The 24,737-nt window shown below is 35.8% G+C and overlaps 1 protein-coding gene across 7 annotated transcripts; it reads right to left on the reverse strand.

Annotated features, from left to right (window-relative positions):
- Window positions 1-3,853: 3,853 nt before the first annotated feature.
- Window positions 3,854-17,821, reverse strand: LOC18443477 (uncharacterized). Of its 7 annotated transcripts, XR_016055731.1 has the most exons (8): window positions 15,977-17,821; window positions 15,540-15,891; window positions 15,016-15,257; window positions 13,313-13,398; window positions 12,969-13,145; window positions 12,775-12,870; window positions 8,784-8,902; window positions 3,854-4,119 (listed from the first exon to the last, which is right to left on the reverse strand). XR_016055731.1 is itself a non-coding variant. In XM_011628466.3 (6 exons), exons 1-6 carry the CDS (start codon window positions 17,333-17,335, stop codon window positions 4,099-4,101), a joined length of 2,418 nt encoding a protein of 805 aa, XP_011626768.2. In that variant the 5' UTR covers window positions 17,336-17,821; the 3' UTR covers window positions 3,854-4,098. The 7 variants fall into 7 exon arrangements, 1 of the variants encoding a protein (XP_011626768.2); XR_016055730.1 differs by lacking the exon at window positions 8,784-8,902; XR_966959.3 differs by having other exon boundaries at window positions 15,540-17,821.
- Between the last annotated feature and the right edge of the window lie 6,916 nt (window positions 17,822-24,737).

The following is a 24,737-nucleotide window of genomic DNA, read 5'->3' on the forward strand; positions in this document are numbered from 1 at the left end:
GCTATCCAGTCCAATTTGAAATCAGATGGCTGGAGGTGTTTGCGGCCTCTTTGTAACAAAGATGAATAGAGTTATACAATCCCATATTTACTTATATCCCCAATCAAATCAAATTATAGAGTACGAATGGCAAAACCCTAGCTAAGGGTATATACTTGGGACCCCAAGTTTTGGAGATGTGAGCTGCGCAACCCAAGGACCCACCTTTACAAAAACTCTTCAATGTACTCTGAAAATGCATGACAAATGAAAGGACCTTGAATAATCGATCAAAAAAATAAAATAAAAAGACCTAGAATTGCACACAAATCATCCAACTTTTGGACAGGTAGTTTCAGGTGTTCAGGTTCTCAGTATCCTTTTTTTCTCTTTGGTAGGTAAAAGAGAATCAAGAAAAAAAACAAAAAAAGATATTCAAAGTATGCTGCGTATTGACTGCATGAGGCTCAGGCAAAGGAAGACAAGAGGGGACAGCAACTTAGGAAGGAGGAGTGGAAAGTTTGCTACAAATGTAAAATTACTCTCTTTCTAACGCAGCCCCCATCTCTCTCTCTCTCTCTCTCTAAAAGGAAGCAAGTTGGACACTCTCTCTCTAACGCGGCCCCATCTTTCTCTCTCTAAAAGGAAGCAAGTTGGACACTCTCTCTAACTAGCCCCATCTCTCTCTCTCTAAAAGGAAGCAAGTTGGACTCTCTCTAACGCAGCCGCATCTCTCTTTCTCTAAAATGAAGCAAGTTGGACACTCTCTCTCTCTAACGCATCCCCACCTCTCTTCTAAAAGGAAGAAAGTTGGTTTCTCTCTCAGGCATACACTGCATAAGAGGATCCATAAAGATAGAGGTCTAGCATTACCAAAAAGGAAAAGTTTATATAGAGCCCAGGCTTTGAACAATCAAATTAGAGCCTATCTCAAAGATTTCACATCAAATATCCTCAAATTTGTTTTGATGCTCAAATATCCTCAAATTTATCATCTCGTCATCAAGATGCATGGATATAAGAAAAAAATAGATTTCAAGTTTTGGAAATAGTGTATTTTGTAATGCATTTTTTGACCGTCAATTTTCAAGATTTTCAAATTTTCATAGATCTATCGATTTACACTATTTTTGAAGCTTTAAACTTTATAAATAAAAATAAAAAAATACTTTAAAGCTATCATAAAGATTTCTAGTGTTGAAACCACATTTCTCGATACTATTTGAAGGTAGGCTCTAATTTGATTGTTTAGAGCCTAGTGTCATGGCCTTGGATCCTACCAAGCCAACTTTGTATTGCATTAAAGAGCTTACAACTTTGCTTCATTGGTTTGGCCAAATGAGACCTCACCTATTTATAGCTTCCCATCTTCTTAATGGATGATAGAGATTAATCCTAATCAATGGTTAGGATCTATCCTCTAGAATGTCCCCTCCTCCTTAGTTACAAATATCTGAGATATTTACAAGGAATAATCTAGATATTTACAATTCTAGAATTATCTTAGGAAATGTCTAGGAATCTCTAGAGAACTCTCCAAGGGTCTAGAGTCTTCTGGATCCTCTTGGATTTGCCCCCTTCGCTTGTGGAGATGAAGCATTCAACGCGGGGTGTAACACTACGCTCTATACAAACCACACCCATATAAAAAAGAGGCAATTTAAGATATTTTATTAGAAAATAGTCAGTCTCACAATTAAGTATATCATCAAACTCTTTCACCCTCTTTTCATCACAAGCTACTCCTATGACATGGGGTTTTTTGTAAATTCATTTTTTACCTAGTAATAACCTCAAAAACTCTAAGAATGAGTATTTGTATTTCCAACTCATTTGCTTCACATTATATCAATGTGTCATCTGCATATTGCAAATGTGACACCATAGTCCCATTAGTTTATACTAAGAATCCATTCAGCACCCCAAACTGTATAATCGATGTAAGCATCATGCTAAAAGTCTCCCATTATTGTGAATAAAAAAGGGGATAAAAGATCCTCTTGGCAAATTCCCTTGGTTGTTTTAAAAAAACCGTTGGACTTGCCATTGATTTGGATTGAGAAATGTGTTGTTTCAAACAACTTTTGATCCATGATATCCATCTTTCACCAAAACCCATAACTCTCAGGGTATTCAATAATATCTTTCACTCAACTATATCATAAGCTTTTTCAACATTAATTTTGCAAACAATCCCTGCTTCTTTCCTTGTTATTGGGGAGCTCATAACCTCTTGTGCACACAATATACTATCTATTATTTGCCTATTTTGAATAAATGCTGATTGAGGTCCTTTAATAACCAAAGGCAACACCATGATTATTTCTAAAATATAAATTTTGAATTTTCGGGACTCCCTAAATAAAGAAGTTTGCATTGGATCTCAAATTTATGGACCACTTACAAATCACCATGATTACTTTCAAAACATAAAATTTGCATTTGAGTTCTTTAACCCCTTAAAGCTGCCTCGTGATATTTTTTTCCTCTGGCTCACAAAGAATACATTTATTTATGATCTATTTTTTTATATAAAAAAGTTGGTGGCTGGGTTGAAGAGGATATATTCACAAAATTTGAAGGCAGAGTCTAGTGCCGCGGAAGGAAGACATCGTTTCTCGATCCTAAAAATTCTCCCGTCTCCTCTCTCTCTCTCTCTCTCTCTCTCTCTCTCTGCATGTTGGGCATGTTGGACACCATTTGAAAATCACAGATGCATAATGGACTCTTGAGGAAAAACACTCTCTCTCTCTCTCTCTCTCTGAAAAGAAGTAAAGTGCACCGAGGATGAAAAGCACGTTTACAATACCATTCTCTTGCATAGTGTAAACATTTCCAATTCCATGTCCCCATCCTCTCCAATCAAAACTAATATTTTAAAAAAGATGGGTTGGTTCAGAATCGGTTAATCTGACTTTTGGAAATAGTTGGGCTGTCCATGTTCCCTAAATATCATGCTAGTGTTTGAAAAAATGATTGGTTGGGCGATCTTCCCGATTGAAAACCGGTCCAAATCGGCAAATCAACTGTCCAAAACAACGGTCAGGCAGAGCTTATTGGCCAACAAAAAAAAAATTGCAAAAAAGTAAAATAAGTAGGGTTGGATCAGAGAAGTGGCCACTTCTTGATATATGGTGAGAACCAAACTAGTCTCACCAATTCTCAATCCAGATCGATGTTTTTAAAACCTACCTAGTGTTTTAAAACCCTACCCAGTGTTTTAAACCAATTCTCAATTTCCAATCTGGATGGAAATCAAGCAAGACCAAATCGGTTTTGGGTTCGCATAGGTCCCCAATTTCCCCCAAGGCCCCACTTAAGTCCCTTCCAAATCCCTCCCTATAAACACTTACTCAAATTTTATTTTATTCTATTTATTATTAAATTGTTTTCTAGATCACCAATTCAAACACCAAACGGATCACCAATGGACAGAGTTGTCCACCCCTTGGATATAGGTTTTAAAACACTAAACCTGCCTAAATATATTGGAAAATCTAGGTTTTAAAACACTAAACCTGCCTAAATATCTTGAAAAATCTAAGTCTTAAAACACTAAACCTGCCTAAATATATTGGAAACCAGGCGATTCCCACCAAAAACCAACCGGTTTTGTGTGTACCAATTAATTCAGCACCACATTTTATTTTTTATTTTTCAGTTTTTTATTTTTAAATTGGCCAACTAATTCTACCGGATCGGTTATTTGTCGACCCAGACCAATTTCTCGGTTGGCCAATTCACCCCGAAAACAGAGGTCAAGGCTGCTTTGATGCTAGATAGCATTGGAGAAGCACTTGGCACCTCAATCAAATTTCCATTCCATTGAAAGAAAAGTATTGTGACCTTGAAACTAGAAATCATAAGCAACACATGCAGAAACCGGGCAGTTCATTAGGAAATAAAGATCCATGCATAATTTGTTGTAATGGGGCAGGTGAACTACTACTGCTACTACTAGAGCTGCTAATGTCTTTCTTTTATAAAGGTACGATAAGATACAAGTATCAAAATAGCGAATGCAACAAAGCCACCCATTGACGTAAGATGACGAACCCATTGTTGGGTCAGACCTTTGCCTGAACAACCAATAAAAATAGCCAGCCATAAGCAAATTGCTCAGCAGATCTTCATCTCAGCCTGCATAAATCACAACAAAGACCTGGGTTTTACGAGATGAATAGATAGATGTGTGTGTGCATATGGATTTGTATATTAATAAAAGTATTTACTTTCAGTACAAGGGGTTTACAATAACATATCGCTGTCAATGTCAAATCTAGCCGTCAAAGGGTGGTCAAAAGGATTGATAATTTCTCTTTCAGCCAGGCTATTGGAAAACCCTCAGCCACCGATTCGCATCCAACAGGGGGTGGCAATGCACCCGGGACCCAAGGGATAGACCCAATTCAAGTCCAAGTATGGGTCCAATATTTGAAACCGCCAAGTCGGGCCCGGGTCTGGATCCAGTAATATTTTTGAAATATATTTAAGTATCATTAAATACATAAATATTTCAAAAAAATTTGGGTTGGGTCCAACACGACCCCACCCCTGCATCCCAACACTCAAAAGTTGATCATGGCATCCTAGTGTCAAAAGTTAATAGTCTTATTGTTCCATACCCAACATACGCTTGCTCAATTGAGATTTGAGAGAAAGAGACCATAGATCCAGCTCAATTGAGATTTGAGTGAGAGAGAGAGAGAGAGAGATGGACCTGCTCAATTAGATCTATTCTATTTCCAACAAACCATGGATCCAATGAAAATTCCAATCCTAGACTAATAGATTAGTAGTAAAAATTCTATTTCCAACTAACCATAGATCCAATGAAAATTCCAATCCTAGACTAATAGATTAGTATTAAAATAAGGAAAAGGTTTATACAGTGCAAGTCCCCCAAGCAATTTGACAAAAAAAGATCTCAAGTTGGTGTATGGAAGAAAGACAAAAGACAAAAAAGGAAGAGAGAGTCTATGCACAAGCTCGCTGTACATCCCCCTTTTATATAAATGGTTTATCCAAATATTCCCTTTTTATGAAAATGATTATCACTTATCTACAAATCAATATCTTCCAATATATTCATATTTTGTCATTATACAAAATAATGAAATATTCCACTTAATATCATCTCTCCTTATCTTATTAGTCAAAGCCCCAAATTCCCAAAAGGTTCTCTGAATGAACCCCGTCAAGAAAATCCAACCTCTCCCCCTCGACCCGCTGTGGGTGGGAACATTTCAGGTTGTGAGAAACTCTCTCATATGCTCTATGGAGAATGAACTAGGAGACCTTAAGGAGCGACTACATCGCTCATAGCCGACTGTTCCAACCCACTGCGGGACGATTGGGAGAAGTTTGACTTTTTGGTGCAGTCTGCCCCTTTGTGGGTGGGAGGAACTTTTAAGCATTTGGAGTGTTGATCAATAAGATAAGAAGATATTGGATTAAGTACATTATTTGATAATAACAATCTAAAATATCTTAGAAGATATGAACTTGTAGACAAGTGATAAACCCTTTCATGATAAGCGAATCATGAGAAGGGGGACCATCATATAAAAAGGAGTATAGAGAGAGATTGTGTATCCTTTTCTCACATGACTTTCTCTCCTCTTTTCCTTCCATAGAGTTTCTCTCTCTAGAAAACAAGTGCACCATACACCATCATGAGATCACTCGAGCTGCCTCCATCAAACGGCTCGGGGGACTTGAATTGTATATATTGAACTTTTAGTTCTGATAATTGAAAGCTGGACTAGGGTTGCAACATCAAACTTTTGAATCAAAGGAGACGCATATATAAAAGAAACCAGAAAAAGATCGTATCAACATAGAGGTATCGGAATACGACAAGGTATGACTTTTATCTAATCCTCCACTTTTTTTGTTTATCCTACTTTCCGGATTCACCATGGAATCCAACATAGCTCAAAATGAACTTCGCAAGTTGTTAGGGAAGTCCTACGAGTTAGGCCCATAAAATAAGTTGGATCTAGGCTTGACTTGTATGGCCCTCAATGGAAACCAATGCATCACCTAGGTGGGCCTAACCAGACCTAGATACTGCTTAATACATGCGGTATGTAGCCATAATTGATAACACTCTACCAAACCTTTGTTGTTACTTCCTTCTCTCTCCATCCACCTTCTCATAACCGATTGCAAGTGTATCATTCTCAGTTTAGTGGTCTTTATCCTCTACCCGATTCCTCAATTCCATATCCCCCATTCCTCCCCAACATCACTCTAAACCAGCATTTTTTGGACTCGGCCAAGTCCACAGCAAGGCTAGTTATAGCCCAATTCAATGCACCCCTCTCTAGAAACAAGGTGTACACTACTCAAGTGAGTACATTGTCACTTGCCTGAGTACAAAGTGTACTTGTCCAAGTAGTTAAAGACTCGTCCGAGTAGTTATACACACATCCAAGAAGTTAAAGACTCGGTTGAGAAGCAATTATTCAACACAAAGAACTTTTGGAAGCCTATAAAACTAACTTTACCTCGAAAAAATTACCACAAATCAATCTTAAAAATCAATTTTTATCAAAGTTCTCACCCAAAAAAAGCCCAATAAACCAGTCCGCCATTTCATTAAAAAAACCTCCCATTCTCTTACTTTTTCACTGCTTCTAGTCGTCTCTTTTTGTAGATTATTTGTGCAATCTATAAAAACCCTATGTCAACTTTTTGGTTGGATATCTATCATAGATCAAGATATTGAAGCTCTTTTCCATCCAATCTAATGAAACCATATATTTTTTGTATGCATCAATATGGTCTGCCATTTTGATTATTTCACCTTCAATCTTCAGTATTTTTAGCTACTTTTGGCTCTTTTTGTAGATTTGTGTGTGATCTACACAAACCTTACATCAATTTGTTGGTTGGCAGTCTATAGATCGAGATAGTTAAGATCTTTTCCATCAGATATGTAGAAACCATTTTTGGGAAGAAATTTGGTATGCGTATCAATTTGAAAAATTAATGATATTCCCACTTTATTTAAATAACCATAATAATTTTATATTCCTGAGTTGGTACTACATATTAATAATTTTATTCTAATTTATCGTTTTATTATTTAAATTTAATAATACATTTGCCATAAAATATATAGGCGTAAATATTTTGCTTAAACTATTTCTCTGATTTTAACATTGAAAAATCATACATCTACTAATTTCACTTCACAAGAATTTTCCAAAAAATTTAAATTTTCTATTTTTTGGGGATTTTTCCTTTTTTTTTTAAGCTCCCTTGAGTCCTTTCTGGACTTAGTCATGACTTGGGAGAGTTCAAGTACTCGCCCAAGTAACTAGCTTCGGCCAAAGGCCAGACACCTTTTCCAAGACGAGATTCTAAACATCGCTTCAAAATATCCTACATGTCCTCCAAGATAGCAGTAAAGGATGGCCATAAAGGTGTGCCTACTTACATCCCAGTTTTTTCCTCTAGCCACTTGGATTTTCCTTTTTGTTTGATAGGTTCACTGCAGGTGCATTGATTATAGTTTCATAATGCCTTCCGTGTTTTCATGTTCATCAATGCAAAGGAGTTGTTGGCGTGGCCTTCACATGGGAACCCATAAAAAAAACTCGACAATTTGCCCTTCACAGGGGACCCATAAAAAAAACTCGACAATTTGCCCTTCACAAGGGAACCCACAAAAAAAACTCGACAATTTGCCCTTCACATGGGAACCCATAAAAAAAACTCGACAATTTGCCCTTCTCTGAGCATCATATGAGTGCAAATCATAGTCCTCGCATCAGCAGTGGAATCCAGATCAGAAGCGGGGGATCTTTAAAGGCTAGAACATTCCAAGGTTGGGATCACCATCTGTACAATGCATATGTTAGGGATCGAGATCCCCAATTGTTAAGGATCTTGATCCCAACCTTTTGGAGATCTTGATCCCCCTTTTGGGGACTTTGCTTCCAAAATTTAAGAATATATATAACCTAGGACTGTATATACTCTTTAAAATAAGGATCTATATATTTATAACTAGCGAGCAACACTACTATATTAAAAGCACAGTTATATTGCTAGCTAGCTACAAATAAAGAAAATCATCAGTTTGGTCATTATCTTGGCCTTTAAGGTGGGGATCCAAAATCCCACCAAGATCCAAGATCCCTTCCCGGGGGACCAAAGCAAGATTCTAGAGCGAGATCACCACCTAGGTTGGGAGATCCCAGAAATTGTGTTGCAAATATGACTCCAAAGTTAGTCAAGTTTAACCATCCCCACCATCCCTTTTACATCTTCTCTCGGAAATCTGCTCCTCAACCCACCCTCTAGTAACTCTCTTGCCTCACCAACTTTGAAGATTCAACTCAGATGCCTTCTCATTTATAGTATTAATAATCATCTTTCTTATAGCAATGGAAATGCTGAACTCCTTATGCATAGTACTGAAATACAAACTTGCTTGGAACATCACACCAGGAAATGGAGTATTTTCATTCAAAATGGAATATACAATAGGTGAAGAACTTGCATGTTCAATCATAAAAATGTATACTCAAAAAGTGAATTATATAAAGCACTTTTTTGTAGGAAAAAGATAGTATCAAATATTTGATAAGTTACAATTTGATGAGACTAAAACAAAATTTGAAAACAAATATCTTGCCCATGGTATAAGACAGAAACACCCTTAAATATGTACCCCTAAACGCCAAACTGCTAAAGCCAAAGAAAGATAAATCAAAGGACGCTAGGAATGGCCATTACAAATGGAAAAATAGATCATAAAAATACAGGGGAAGGAAGGACTCATAACTCACCTGAGTTGAAATTCCCATTTATGTTCTTGGAAGAGTGTGATCAAGCCTTTCGATTTTTTTAAGGGAGATGTCCCAAGTTGAGACCAAAATGTGAAGCTTTTATCATTCTTGGTAGTTCACTAAAGTTAACACATGTAAGCCATATATACCATTAGGATGGTAAGAATAAACATAGCTCGATACTGAAGTACTATGTCCCAAGTTGATACCAAAATGTACAGTTTTTATCATTCTTAAGTAGTTCACTAAAGATAACATATGTAGGCCATATATACCATTAGGATGGTAACCAAATAAGGTTCTACCAAGAAAACCAAATACACCACATTGAAGACATAGGAAGGTACATAAAAGTTGCTACATCAACACTATCAAACTCTAAATAAAGGCATCAACTGGGGCCACAAAGCAAAACATAGAAGCACAATCAAAAGTGTCAGTTTCATTGCATCAATATAATGTTAGTCAATGCACAGGAACAAATAGCTGCTGACCCTCACCATCATGAAAAGCCTCTAGAGCTTATGAGAAGCTCGCAGTAGGGATTAAAAAAAGGGAATCGAAAAAACAGAGATTCAAAAGGCTATGAGGCTTGTAAAAGTCACCAAAGCCAATCTGAGGAACACTAATACTCATTTGCAGTTCTCTACAGGCAACACCGAATAGCGATTTACAGAAGGCCAGAAAATGCATTATGTATTCATCTTTAACTAGCTAATGGCACACGCGTTTATATGACACTCCAATTAAGAAATTAGATGAAAATGAATTTTTAAAATGTTTAACTAGAACAGAGTACTTATATTCTTTGATATGTTAACTTGAATAATGCTTCCATTTGTATTCATTTTTAAATCACTCGATGTATTATTTCTATAGCTATTTAATTTTCTATCTAATATTTTCGCTTCTTTTTTTTGAAATTTCTTTTTCAATATAAATGAACACTATGGTAGAATTCCTAATTTTATACTCACTAATTCTGATTGGCATAATTAGACCACAGTAACTTCTATTTTTGGTAGGCATAGCATATAACTAGCCATTTCTAAATTTTTTATTAAGTTTAACTTTTTTTGTTCGCCCTAATTTCTTCTCCATAGGGAATAATTTAATCAGCACCCTCTCCATGAGAGGGTGTTAACTGTGGATCAGATTCAGAGGAGGGGCCTGCCTGTGGCGAATAGATGTGTCATGTGCTTAGAGACCAAGGAGTCCAATGCGCACACATTTCTTCATTGCAACTTGGCTAGCGACCTATGGACTCTTATTCTTCATTTTTTTCCATCAGCCTTGGGTCACTCCTAGCTCTGTCCCTCATCTTTTTCCGTCAACCTTTAGCACCCCCTGGCCTAAATCAGGCATTTTCCTATGGAAAGCCTCTGTGGCTGCGGTAATCTGGGTGCTGTGAATGGAAAGGAACAATCGAATTTTCAGGGGTGAGTACTCTGGAGTTGCTTCATTGTTTGATAAGGTTAAAAATCTTCTTTCTTTCTAGGCCACTACCTCTTCAAAGACTATGCTCACTATGAACTTTTCAGGAATTGGGATTCCTCATTATCTCTTGTTCCCCCTAGAATTGCCCGGGCTTCACTTTGGGGATCGCCGGAGCCTGACTCAATCAAGCTCAATTTGATGGTTGATCTCTAGGCAACCCCAGCTCATCAGGAATTGGAAGCCGTTTCAGAACTCACAATGGCAAAGGAGCGAGCTCGTCAAAATTTTGTTCCCTAATTGTTTCCCCTGTTCTTTTCTCTTCCCTTTTGCTGTACAGCATTGATTCTCTCTATTGAAAGGTTTTGGGGAAACTGGTCAGGGTCCCCCCTCTGATGTACCTCGTTTTATGCAATATAAGTGGATTTTATCAAAAAAATAATTTTATTAAACCAAGATTGGGATAAATCATAAAAGGGATTTTAGAGGAGAGAAAGATACATAATTTTGGGCCACTTTATCACCAGATTTACATAATAAATCAAAAAGAGTTTCAAGTAAAGAGATATAGAGACAACAGTTTTGAGAAACAAAAAGAGGGGGAAGATCTTAGAAAACAAGGACAGAAAAATAATAGTGGTGACATTTATTTTTTCCTGATGGAGACGAGGGGAGAATAAATAAAAGTCACACCCCTATTTATAAAAGCCTATGGGCTTATATACAGGCACAAACCACTTCCAAATTTATGGGTTTACTGAACCCCAAATTTTGCACACATGTAGGCCTCATCTGGGCGATCAAAAAAAAATTCCACAAAAAAAGGGGGAAATGGGTCCACTACTTTCAGTAAATGGGGGATCTAGGCCTTCAAGAACAAAATATCAATTTTTTTTTTTTTTTTTAATAATCTATTTTAGAAATCTCAGATGTTGGGCAAAATTTCAGCTCGAATGAGTACTGCTATGTGTTTTGGCTCTTGGCTTATACTGTAGCTATAAGTCCATTGTTGTAGAATCCTTCCCCCCCCCCCCCTCTCTCTTCCTCACACAAAAAAAATGGGGGATCTAGGCCTTCACGAACAAAAAATCAATTTTTTTTTGTAAATAATCTATTTTAGAAATCTCAGATGTTGGGCAAAATTCAGCTCCAATGAGTACTGCTATATGTTTTGGCTCTTGGCTTATACTGTAGCTATAGTTCCATTGTTGTAGAATCTCCTCCCCCCCCCCTCTCTCTTCCTCATACACCAAAAAAAACAAAAATACACACACACACACATGTAAGTGTAAGGCAAAAAAAAAAAAATTCAAAGTCGTAAGAATCAAACTTCATAGCCCATAATCAAAATGGTGTGAAAATCTAGAATGCATTATAAATCAGCTCAATACGTGTTTGTAAGATTACAGCCCATTTTTAAAGTATCTAACACCCCCCCCCCCCCCCCCCAACACACACACAAAAAAAAAAAAAAACAAACAGGTCTAATGCAAAAAAAAAAATGTCAAAAGTTGTAGAATCAAACTTCATCTCCCATAATCAAAATGGTGTGAAAATCTAGAATGCATTATAAAACAGTTCAATAAGTGTTTGTAGGATTTCAGGAAGCAAATACATAAAATTGTTAGTAGAAACTTAAGAACATTTGTGACAAGAGTGCTAGGGTAGCACTCCTGAAAACATAAAGTTCCTAAGGTAATGAGCACAAATACCCAAAAAATTAAAAAAAGTGTGTCACAACTCAAAAGCAATATATATCGTTCCACATTCCAACATAAGATGTCAATACCCCTAGATTTATACTACCATATTATCAAGAATGACTGTAAGCATCAAGCTATGCAGAATTGGACCATTTTAAGATAAAAAGACAGATTATAAAATAATGCCAAATTGAGAAAAATATATAACAAAGAATGTAAGGTCATTGAACTATTCTTTGAAAACAACACAAAAGGGAAAGTAATCAATGACTACTTTGTAGAAAAAGGTCAAAAAAGTCCATACCGTTAGATATGAAATCAGACGGCTGAAACGTGTCATTCACCACACTCAGTCCGAGAAAAATTTTCTTTCAGACTTCATGCAGAACTAGCCTGTCTACTGTCACATCTAACGGCTTGGGGTGTTTGTTACCTTTCTTTGCTCAAGGTAACAGTCTCTCTCATTGAATACAGTTCCATCTAAAAAACTGAAAGTAAAAGATATATGGAGAGAGAGAAAGCAAGAGAGGGAGATGGAGACGGGTGGGAGTCCGGGAGAGAGAAAGAGCTACAAAGGAACCTTTTTTAGAGCTACAAAGGGACCTTCTTTATCTTTTTCCTTTTTGACTAGTAAAGGACCTTGTTTAATTGTTAAATACAAAGGGACATTTTCACTTTTATCATTTGCCACAAAGGGACCTTTTTTAATTCTAAAGAGGAAAAGAATACAAATATGCAAAAAAATTCTAAGTGCAAAAGAATAAAAATATGCAAAACCTTCTGTGTGTGTATCAATCACAAAAGTTCTTTGACTGTGCAAAAACTAGCACGGTGATATGACTTGAGCTCCATACCTGGCTACGAATGCTATTGATTGCTGCAATCAACACTTTATCCCCAGCAATTGACCTTACTTTCCCTATAAGAGTATCTTTTCCAATTTTTCCAGCCTGAAATTTGTGTAGGGCAGTAAAGGAATATGCTTCAGTTATATAATAGAAAGTAAATTTCGATTAGCTGAAGCACACGAAAGGAAAATATTGATTACCTTGAATTCATTATATAAATGCTCTAACGTTCCAACAGTGGATGGAGAAAGATATTTTCCAATAACAGAAAATAATGTTGGAAATGACATTTTGGATGTCCCACCCAAGAGTGGACTCGTTTTGGGGCTCTGTCCATTTGCCTCAGTTAACATATGAGAAGGCTTATCAGATCTTGCCTGGACATCAATAACAATTCAACTGACTTAAAAATAGTTGTATATAGATTGATATTCCTTAAAAGATTTGCCGGGGAAAAAAAAAACTAGAAATTAACTATTACAATCCCACCATTCTTGGTATAAGTCCAGAAAAAAATTATATAAAAAAGGTGTATGGAGCATACTGTTTGCGGCGTAAACCTTGAAGCTGGTCTATTCTTTTCAGAAACACCACATGCCTCTTGCACTGATTTTTCATTCCTCCAGACCTCTGCAGAACAAATCCTCTTAAGGTCGTCATGGGGGGAAACTCTTTTCCTCAAAAATTAATAGTGCAGGACAGACCATGTGAATAATGAGTAGAACAACAAAAGATACAAAAATAAATAAAAACAAAGCTACGTGTAAATATGTTTGTAGCATGCATGTGCTTCAGTGTGTATGTATGCAGAAAAATATCCATACATATATGTAAATCCGTGTTATAGTTTTGGGAAGCATGTAAATTAAACATCAGTATAATATGAGACTAACAATACTATAATTAAAGATGCATGCATGTGTAGCATATAGAGGAAAAGAATTTCATCACCCTTTGGATGCATTGCTACAAAGTCCACCCCTCCCATGTGCACACCATACTTTCCCTCTCCTCCAAAACTACATTTTCTAGTATTGGTTAAAAATGGGAAAGATGGACACTCTAGCAATGCAGCCTAAGCTCACGAAGGTCTTTCCAAATAGCCCTAACAATATTGTGTTTAAATATGAACTCATGTAGGCAGACTTTTATGTGTCTCTGGACATAAAACAATAAACCTGCCACCTTTTGATCTTGATTGGCGCCATAATGGCGACCTCCAGCACGCCATAATGGCAGGCTGGACAACTTTTGTCAGATGGATCAGCACCGTTTGATGGGTCTGAATACTTAGCCACATACTAAAAATGTGTGGCCAGGGGGACACAGAATTTTTCCATGATATGTATCACTCAATACATATATAAATAAAAATATAGCATAATATCATTTGCTCAGTGTCCTGGGACTTGGCGGAGTAAACTCGGTCTTCCCTTATGGGAGAGGCGAGTTCCTGACGAGTTAGGTGTACAACTCACCAAGCCTAAACAAATGCTAAAAAAATGTAAACAATGGGCAAAAAATATAAAAAAATAAGAAAACACTAACACAATGGTTAGAAATACTTCTTTAAAGATTTTGCTAGTTTTTCAGATCATTTAGGAAATTTTATATTTTTCCCTTTTTTTATTTTTTGGAAATATTCAAGTTATAAATCCACTTTTTCAATAATCCATCTTTTATAGTTTTTTTTCATCTTATTTAGTCTCCTAATGATTCTATCAATCCTTCAAACTTTTTCTGATTTTTAAAAGATTTTTTAGATATTTTTTAACTTTTTTTTTAAGGCTTTTTTCACTTTTTGTGGGGTGTAACTAACTCGGCTGAGTACCTTGGCGGAGTCGATTTTCTGTACAATGCATGTGCTTATATGCATAAATATCCATGCATAACACACATATATAGACGCATACACATGTTATACCAATGGAGATGCAATGATGCATGTTTTTACCTATAAAACATTGTCATATAACTTCTACACTAACAATAATATAAAATCTCATAAAATTACCATAAGAAATGTATAATTCTTTAGCATGTGTCCATACATCACGCCAATCATACATGATGCAATAGAAGCCTAGGCCATAAAAGAGAGAGCCACCGGAAAAAAATTTGGTAAAGGAGGTTTCCTAGAAAATAACATGCCCACAAATGAGTATGCACCCACCTGCAACACTTTCCATGATGGATGCATCCTTACTTAACAGCAAGCCAACAAGGGAACAAGACAATAGAATCTACCTTTGAGGGGATCGGGAACCTTAATGCTCACAACATACACAGGAAGAATGTGTGTGTTCATATGAGTGCTCCAAATGATAGAGCGTCTACGATTACAAAGATCTTCAACACCACTATCAAAATCAACATTTCTGGGGTGAAACTGAGCAGACCCACATTGAACTTGTTCCATGTTTCCCATGATAACACGGCACAACACCAGGTGGTGTAAACCGTTATCATCAGGCTCTGCAGAGAGCACACTGGAATGCAAAAAGCATTATTCATAGAACAAAATGTTTCATAGTTCCTTAACTATAAAGGCTGCTACGAAAGCAATTTTTTAGATTTGAAATAAAAACAAAAGAGAAACAAGCGATAGCTTTAGAGAATTGCTAGTCGCACCCATCTTTTTTCTTTCCGCAGCCATACATACATGGGTGAAAATTCTAGCCAATTGATATCTGATATCACCACCAATGTTTTTGCCTGAATAGCAAAAACATGGGACCAAGGGTTAAAAGCAATCGCCTAATTCTACATACCTTAAGTGGGGGTAACCTTCTGGTGTGAGATAGATGCCAATGCCATACGCATCTGAGCCATAACCTGCCACAGGCCGACCGAAACCATGCAAAATTATGCTTTCAACACCTTTTGCTGACGTCCCATGCCAAGCATACATAACATTTGCACTGACAAAAGAGTTCTTAGTCATCTCAATGTGTCTTTGAAAGGTTTGCAACCGAGCAAGCCCCACTGCACTTGCATATGAACAACCATATATAGCATCAACACTTATCATCCCAATCATTTCTTTTTGGAAGCCCGAAAGGAACAGCCTCTTAATTGACACATATGCTTTGTTGCCATCATTCAGCTTCACCAATTTTGTACCTAATGAAGCAAATCGAGGAAGCTGGTTAGAAATATAATCATCAGGCTTTGACATCAGTATTGGGGCACAGATAGTAGGCAAAACCTCGGAGGCTAAACTGGTTGGTTGAGAAGTACGGGTAGCGGTCAAGCTGCTACCATCAGTTTGTATATCTATAGCAGTTAAATTGCAATTCTGAATGTCATTAGTTATAGCATTTGTTGCTCCCTTGGCAGAGATGGTTGCATCATGCTCTTCAATGGAAGGTTCAATCCTGGAAAATGGGGCAACATCTAAAGGGAGGGTACAGGTTTCTTTCTTTACACATAGCCTTTTCCTTGAAACAACACAAGAGCTAGGCATCTCATTACTTTGTTCCATTACAAATCCTTTAAAATCCATGACTTTCTCGGGTTTTGTAGATTCCAAAGAGCCAGGGCCAAAAATCCGCTTTTTCAAATTAACCCCATCAGCTTGAAACTTCTTCTCCAAACCAGCCATAATATCTATGCAATCTGTCTTCTCTTCTTTCTGATTGACATGATTGTCTTGAAATTCTTCAACTTTGCCTACGCTTGCCAAAGCCCCACCATCTCTCTCTTCACATTTTGCATCTCTAACCCGGGAAGCACTAACCAACTCTTTCATAACAGCCATTTTTTTATCAGATCCATAAATCGGCAATTCTTCTACTGCTGACTTACACTGAAATCTATCTAACTTTTCCAAAGAATCCACCTTTTGCTCAGTAACATCATTAATTGGCTTAGAATTTCTCTCAGCTTCCTTAAATCTTGGACTTTCAGCATTACACTGTGAAACCAATGCATAGTTTTTCTCTCTAGCTTTTGAAACCTCAGACATATTCTCATCTTCCAAAGATGTTACCTCATGGTCAACCTTAGACCCCTTTATGCCATTATCAACCTTAGAACCCTTCGACTCATCAATCTGAATCTCAATTTCGAATTCAAATCCAGAAGGATCTTCAGCATCATCAAAAATATCATCACCCAAGAATAACTTTGGAAAGAAACAATTCTCATTAACATCAATCCATGAAATCGAACGGTGGCAACCTGCACTTAAGTCTACTTGTAACATTCTGAAGAAGTCCACAAGATATGAAGAGCCATCAATCTCTGTATGTACAGAGGCTTTCCCTTCAGAGAAAGCCTCTTTGAGAGTCTCTGTTGCCTCTTCAGAGAAGTCATTCCATTGTCCAGACCAGAAGAACATAACCCTTTTCAAAAGCCCACTTTTCTTGAAATTCGTGTAATTTTGAAGCAGAGTTTGGCCATAGAAACACTGGCCACTCGAATTACTTTGAAGTTGTTTACAGAAGTTACAAGAATCAATCGATCTAGTGCCATTAAATTGGCCTTTTCCCCAATTTAAAGATCCAAACTTTCTGCCATGCTTTCTCCTTTTCATAAAAGCTCTACCATAACCAGACTTCATCATATTAACCAAAAAAAGAAAATAATCGCACTGATAGGTTATTCACAAACGTAATTGATACAAAACGAGTTATACACAAATCCTAGCCTGTTGGCAAACAGGCAGTAGGGCACAATGAGAACCCATTGATTAGGATTCTTGAAGCTTGCAAAGTACAAATGCATCAGAATTAGGGTTTCTTTCCAAACAAAAACGGAAGCTCTAAAATGTAACATGTATCAGAAATGGAGTTTCACAGGCTAGTTTTAGAGCGCAAAAGCGAAGAAGACGAAAGAACTGAAAGGGAGAAAAGCAAGGTAAAAGGATGAGAACCTGCAGGCCTTCCTCTGCCTATCGCTGCTCCTGCAACTCTCAGCCTCTTCCTCTCTCTTCTCCCTCTCTGAATCTCTTCTCTCTGTAACTAGGATAACTTCCCAGTAAAAATCTCCCTCTCCAAAAGGCAAAGGGACGCTCAAAACCTCGGATCCATTTCGGAACCTTATCTCTGCGGCGGTTGTGCACACGCGTCATATATAAGAAAGAGAATTTGAAATTACCCTCTTATGCGACAAAACTATCGAAAGTATCCCTCCAACTATCTACAGGCCAGTCCTCGTGAAGAAAGTACAAGTGCTCAAAACGGCTTAGAGTTTAGTAGCCCTTCACTTTTTTTAATTGACACGAACACCCCGATCGGCAAAACATGTTCCGCATACCCGAGGTTGGAGAAAACGGATCCCAAAACCGGTCCAGTTTGGCATTAAAATTGTTTTTAAAGTGGGGTGATTTATATGAGAAAACTGGTCAGCCCTATCATATAATTAGCCCATTCAAGATATTTTGACAAAACCTTAATCCTTGATCCAGACCCGTCGGTTCCAGTCCAAATTTCCATTTTTAAGATGCTACAAATACCTGTAATGGATTGTTAACCGGTGTTTAGAACATCCAATATTTCAAAACCTAGATTGGTAGGGGTCGTTACCCGCAGATTCATGTCCGATCGTCAAATTAGTGATCTAGATGGGGTCTAGATTGGTTCGAATTGGTGATATAGAAAGTATTAAAATATAAATAAAATGAAATAAAAATTAAAGTAAAATCTTACGGGATCGGGATTTACAAAGAACGCAAAAAATATTGGTTAAGTTAAAACAAAAGGACTAAAAATACATGTAAGGGAAGTTTTAGTGGGGAGGGGGAACCTAAGACCCATATTGTTCTTTAACTGGTTTGGTCCTAAAGGATTCCCTTTCGAAAATCTACATAAAGAATCGTCGGGTTTTAAAACACTAAGAAAATCAATCAAACTAAAAGTCGGAGTAAAATTGGCCATGTTGGCAACCTCGCTCAACCAACCAAAAAAACAAAAAAAAGTAAAATATTTAAAATGTAAAATATTTAAAATATTTAAAATTTTCAAACAAAGTTTTGAACTTTTAATAATTATCAATACATAACGATCCAACTAAGGTGCACCTCCAAATTTTATCATAACATGCAATTTTGATGTAAAATTTTTTTTAAGATTATTTGAAAATCTATTTTCATATCTAATTATAGACTTTTAAACTCCAAAAATAATTAAAATCGAGTAGATCTATAAACATATGGAAATCTTGAAAATAGACGGTCTAGATAATGTACTACAAGATGCATTATTTATGGGACTCATAATCCTCTTTTTTCCATATTCATACATATCGATGTCGAGATGATCTATTAGAGGATTTTTCAACATTAAAACATCATTCTCTGGTAAATGTTTTAGGTGTATTTATAATTCTACATTTTAAGGTTCCAACCTTATATAAACTTTTTTCATACATATTTTTTTATACTAAAAACCCTCTTTTAATATGAATTCTAAGCAGATTAGCCAAGCCCTGATTGAGGGTAAAATTATACCTTCCTAGTGGTTTTAGTTTTACAGGAAGCCAATTTAATTCAACTCGAGTAGTTCTGAGTCGAAAGATCGATTCAAACGACAAAGTAAGAATATAGGGCACCTCTCATATTCCACTAGTGTATGGCGTAGTTTCCAATAAAAAAAAGTCACGTAAAATGCAGTTTAACTTAAGCTCTTACAACAGGCTGGCGTACACCAGGCCAGCCCGCACTAGCTGCATAAGGCCGGCATGGCAGTGGCCCAAGTCCGGCTGTCATGGCCCGAGCCCGACCCGTGAGCTACATTTTGTGGTCCAGATCTTAGTTTTTCATGGCTAAGGGGATTGGGCCGCCCCATGTATTGCCAACCCCATTAACTCCTTTGTAGATTTTTTAAATTTAATAAGTATATACAGTACTTATATACTTATATACGAATCATCCACCATCCATTCATGTAGACATCAACTATATCTGATTGGTCCATCAACAGAAAGTGAACTCGTCTTTACCGTCCATCACCAAGGACCGATGGTGGATAGCCTGCGTGCTATTCTTACCATTCATTTGCCACGGAAAATGTTAGGTTTGGGTCCAGTTGTCACATGGCAATCATTTTTGGAATTTTAAAGGACAGTACCTAACAATGGGGTTCCGTCAAGAGTTATAAGATCTCATGCTCCAGTGAGAGCATACCAATCTATTTGCTCACTCGGACAAACTCACACTCGAAATTTTTTTTTTTTTGGAATCCAAACTATGGGGATGTAATATCTAGATCCCAATTACCAACCACAAAAAAAAAAATTTAAAAAAAAATTCACACACTCTATGTACTTAAAATATAATGAAGTCCCAAAATTGAACAATATTCAATTTTTAAAGGGAAAGATCTAGATCGACAAGAACTCAAAATCTAGGTTTTTTTTTTTCTCTTAAAAATAATCACCTAGTGATACTTAAATAGATCTCAAACTTTCGGATCAAAATCCCTTTCGAACTAGCTATGTTGCTTGAGGGAGTTATTGTACAGATATGCTCCCGCTGGAGCATCATAGGTCGTTATGGTTTTGTTCAAAATATATAACCTTACATCTGGTATGTGACCACTCCATGTGTGAAGAAAGGAAGATGAGATTAAATTACTTCTTGATACCTCAAACTATCAAAGTAAGGGCAACCTTAAAAAATTAGTATCGAAAGATTTCGTCTTAGCATCGAAAATCGACTGTCTAGATAATATATTATAAGATATACTATTTTCAAGACTCGAAGTTTTTTTTTTTTGTTATATATCTCAAGGTCAGGATGATCGGATTTTAGGATTTTCAACATCAAAACAACTTCTTTTATTGATTTTTTGAAGTGTGCTTTGGCCTTATAAAAACTTTTTCCAAAAACTAAATGGTAGTAAAATAAACAAAAGAGTTAACAATGAAAAAATAAAAAATAGTACGTATATTATGCTCCCTCACGAGCATAGGTTTTTTTCTACTCCCATGGTAAGAAAAACGAGTACGTATTATCATGCTCCCTCCCGAGCATATTTTGTTTCTATTACCGCAATGGGAAGAGCTACTTGAGAGGATTCTTTCAATATGAAATTTTGGGAATTACTTGAAAATTATTCGGATATTATTCTAAAAAAAAAGTTGAAATTTGAACTTTCTAACACTTAGATCTCCAATTAACAATTAAAAAAAAAAAAAAACACTTAGATCTCCAATTAACAATTAAAAAAAAAAAACACTTAGATCTCACCACCTAAAAATTTGATGGTCTCTATTCAATCTCGAACATATTTGTTTGAAGTACGTAGAGGGTATAATTAGGATTTATTTTTATTTTTATTGAGGTTAATCTATGTGGTTGGAGAGGTTCTATCCCCAAAATTTGGGGTTCTAAAATTAATTCTAGGTGGTGTTTTACACGAGGGAGTAGAACATCTTTTGGCAAGGATAAAAAAAAAGGTATTTGAAGCACAACACATTTTGGACTTTATATAATTTCATAAATTTTGCATTTAAATAAAAAAAAATTATTTGAAATTATCGTATGAAAAAATAGGGATTGTCTACAAAGAGATTATTTATCTTTTGTACGTAAAAGTGACAATCATTCACACTTATTAGATGTCAAATTAGACGGTTTAGGATGAGTCATGAAGTCCAATAAATTTTTTTTGGATCTTTGTGTCTATTCAATAACATTCTTATAACCACCCATTTAGAAATTTAAAGAACGAAAATGATTGCGACCTCCATGTGCAAAAGATAAATGGTCTCTTTGTAGATAGTCTCGAATAAATATGGGTCAAGTATACCATTTCTTTGGTTTTGTTCAAAGACTACTAGAAAAAACAATGGATTTGGAACCATTAAACATTCAATTTCGGATTGCTAACCACAATGCATGGAGCATTATAACAGTATGTTACATATAATCTCAGTCACCATTATCAACACGGAACTGTTGAGATGAACGTTCCTCAACGGGAATAGAGTAACTCTGTAACAAGGAGCGTTGGTGCCGTTGAAGGAGACTCATATAATATTATACGGTCGATCAAAGGGGACCAATTATGCTTGTAGAGCCTCTGGCATATAATTAAAGAAATCAAAGAGATTTTCGTATGCTTTGGTAGTCTCTTTCAATCATGTTTATAAAGAGAAAATGCAGCTTATGTGCACCGCATAGCTCCAAAGGTCTAGACTTTTATGAAGTCAGAAGCAATTATGTAGAAAAAAAATTAAAAGCAAAATAGTGTAGATAAGTGATATTGTGTTGGTTTATCTCAACAATCCACTCAAATCGAACAGCTAGATAAGGAAAAATATATAACTTATAAACGGTAGGGGAAATATAAAAGCTCTCCCACATGCACCTTTGTGGTTTCAAAGTTTTGGACTTCTATGAAAGTCATAGGCAATTTTGTACCTCCCAATACACTTGTAAATCATATATTCTTTATAAATAAAAGCAGTAAATTAAAATAGGAAAATTTAATAAAATGTACTTTAAGTATTAAGTATTTAACACTTATTCAATATGTTTTGATTTAATTTCAAAATGCCCATCAAAATACACATGATTTTGAATTGGAATATTAGAAAAAGGGTAAAATGATAAATAGTTGAAAATTGAAATTATTTTGCTAAAATTTCCACTAAAATAACAAATTTATCGGACCGAATAATGAAGGAAAAAGTCATGTAAGCAAAACTTTAGTGGCAATTAAGACTTTCAAGAATGGGAATAGGCTCGGTTTGCAGATGACATTTAGTAGCACTACCTATCAAGTTTGATGCCTACCACAGAACTACTAAAAAAAAAAAGACAAGTGTTGGAAAATAAATATACTAAAAATTAGTTGGGCATTTTAGTCATGTATTAAAAAAATATGCAAAGATTTCTAATTACAGCCTCAAAACCACAAAATTATCAGGAGAAATTTGATCATTTTGGAGATTCAATCATTCAAACATCCCCATTTTGAGGGCATTTTTGAAGTTTCAATAGAAAAAAGAGGGCAATATGGTACTCTTGTTTTTGTAGGCAGTCTAATCCATCGAATAAGTGAACATGTTGCATTCATAGTAGACAAAAATCGTAATTACTCTTGCTATTTTAAGAAAAACGATATTCTTTTTTTTTCCGCCCACCCAAAACATTCCTCAGAATAATAATTATATGGAGAAATATTTGATCATTTTTGGGTGGGAACAGTAATAACGATGAAGATAATGATGATGATGATTAGCATATGAGTCAGAGATAGTGTTTTAAAATTTGGATCGAGTTTTGTAACGCCCCACTAATTGCTAGAGGTGGCAATGGACTTGGACCTGACTTAACGGTTAAACCCGACCCGGGTTCGGGAATGGGTCTAAAAATTGGACCTGGTGGATCGGGTCGGGGTTTTAATCTTGGATCCATACACTATTCGTATTTGGGTCCGGGTTTGGGTCCCATATTTCTCAATTTATAAAATATATTTAAATATATAGATACTTTAATTTTTTGGCCGGGTCCAATCAGGTCTAGTAGGGTTCAGGTCTTGTATTATATTTTTGGGTCCGAGTTCAAGTCTAATCACTTGGGGTCCAGTTTGGTCCAGGTCCGATACTGGCTATCCGACTTGTTGCTACCCATACTAATTGTAGATCGGCTTGACCATGGGATTGGTTTGTCAAATTAGCAAAAGTAATAATAAAAGGAAAATTGTTTCATGCTAGCAGAACTACATTCAGTCCAAAAAGTATAAAGCATCCATCTTAAATATGGATGCAAGTAGGTGTTCCATCTAAAAACAATGGAAACTACCAGTGTTTTTTTACAAGAATTACTATTTCTAGTTTTTAAAACTTATTTATTTTTTCATATTCATGATCTCTACGTTAATGATTACATGTCCTTAAAAATTAAGTCTTAAAATCCATCTAAAAATCATTTATTAAGAGGCCTGCATTTCTACATATGCGGGCTTGGCTGCATAGAAACCGGGTCCATAATAAAATAAGGGTGCGGTTTGTATAGAGCCTAGGCTCTAAACAATCAAATTAGAGCCTACTTTCAAATAGTGTCGAGAAATATGGTTTCAATACCGGAAATCTTTTTGATAGCCTTAAAATATATTTTCATATTTATTTATAAAGTTTAAAGCTTCAAAAATAATGTAGATCGAGATATCTATGAAAACTTGAAAATCTTGAAATTTGACGGTCCAAAAGTTTGTTACAAAATACACTATTTCCAAAACTTGAAATCCATTTTTTTATCATGTCCATGTATCTTGATATCGAGATGATGAATTTAAAGATATTTGGGCATCAAAACAATATCTTCTAGTGAAATTTTTGAGGTAGGCTCGAATTTGACTGTCTAGAGCCTCACCTCTATATAAACTTTTCCCATAAAATAATTTAGTATAAATTAGACAACTTATGAGGCTATAATTTGGATCACCCACCCACCGATGCTGTGTCTCCAATACGACACAATGTTTCTTAAACACTAGTACAAGAAAAAAATTTGACTCTATAGACGCTGCATAATGAGCCTAACTCACAATTATTTAAGCTTAACATCCATAACGACAATAATAAAATCCGTTTATGGTCTCTATCTAGTTTACTTGCAATGATTAGTGCAAAAAATATTTATTTGTAACGCTACACACATCTATACGCTATTTAAAAAAGAAGGAAAACTATGATGTTTCAAGTGACATTTTAAAAAGGAAAAGTTTATATAGAGTCGAGGCTCTAAACAATTAAATTTGAGATTACATCAAAAAATTCACTGGAAGAGGTTATTTTGATGCTCAAATATCCACAAATAGATCATCTCGACATCAAGATGCATGGACATGAGAAAAAAGTAGATTTCAAGTTTTGAAAATAGTGTATTTTGTAACGCATTTTTTTACCGTCAATTTTTAAGATTTTCAAGTTTTCTTAGATCTATTGATCTACACTATTTTTTATGCTTTAAACTTTATAAATAAAGATGAAAATATATTTTAAGGCTATCACAAATA

The sequence above is a fragment of the Amborella trichopoda genome, chromosome 5 (assembly GCF_054954075.1).
Source record: "Amborella trichopoda isolate Santa Cruz 75 chromosome 5, AtrichopodaSantaCruz75HAP2 v2.0, whole genome shotgun sequence".
NCBI classification, from domain to species: Eukaryota; Viridiplantae; Streptophyta; class Magnoliopsida; order Amborellales; family Amborellaceae; genus Amborella; species Amborella trichopoda.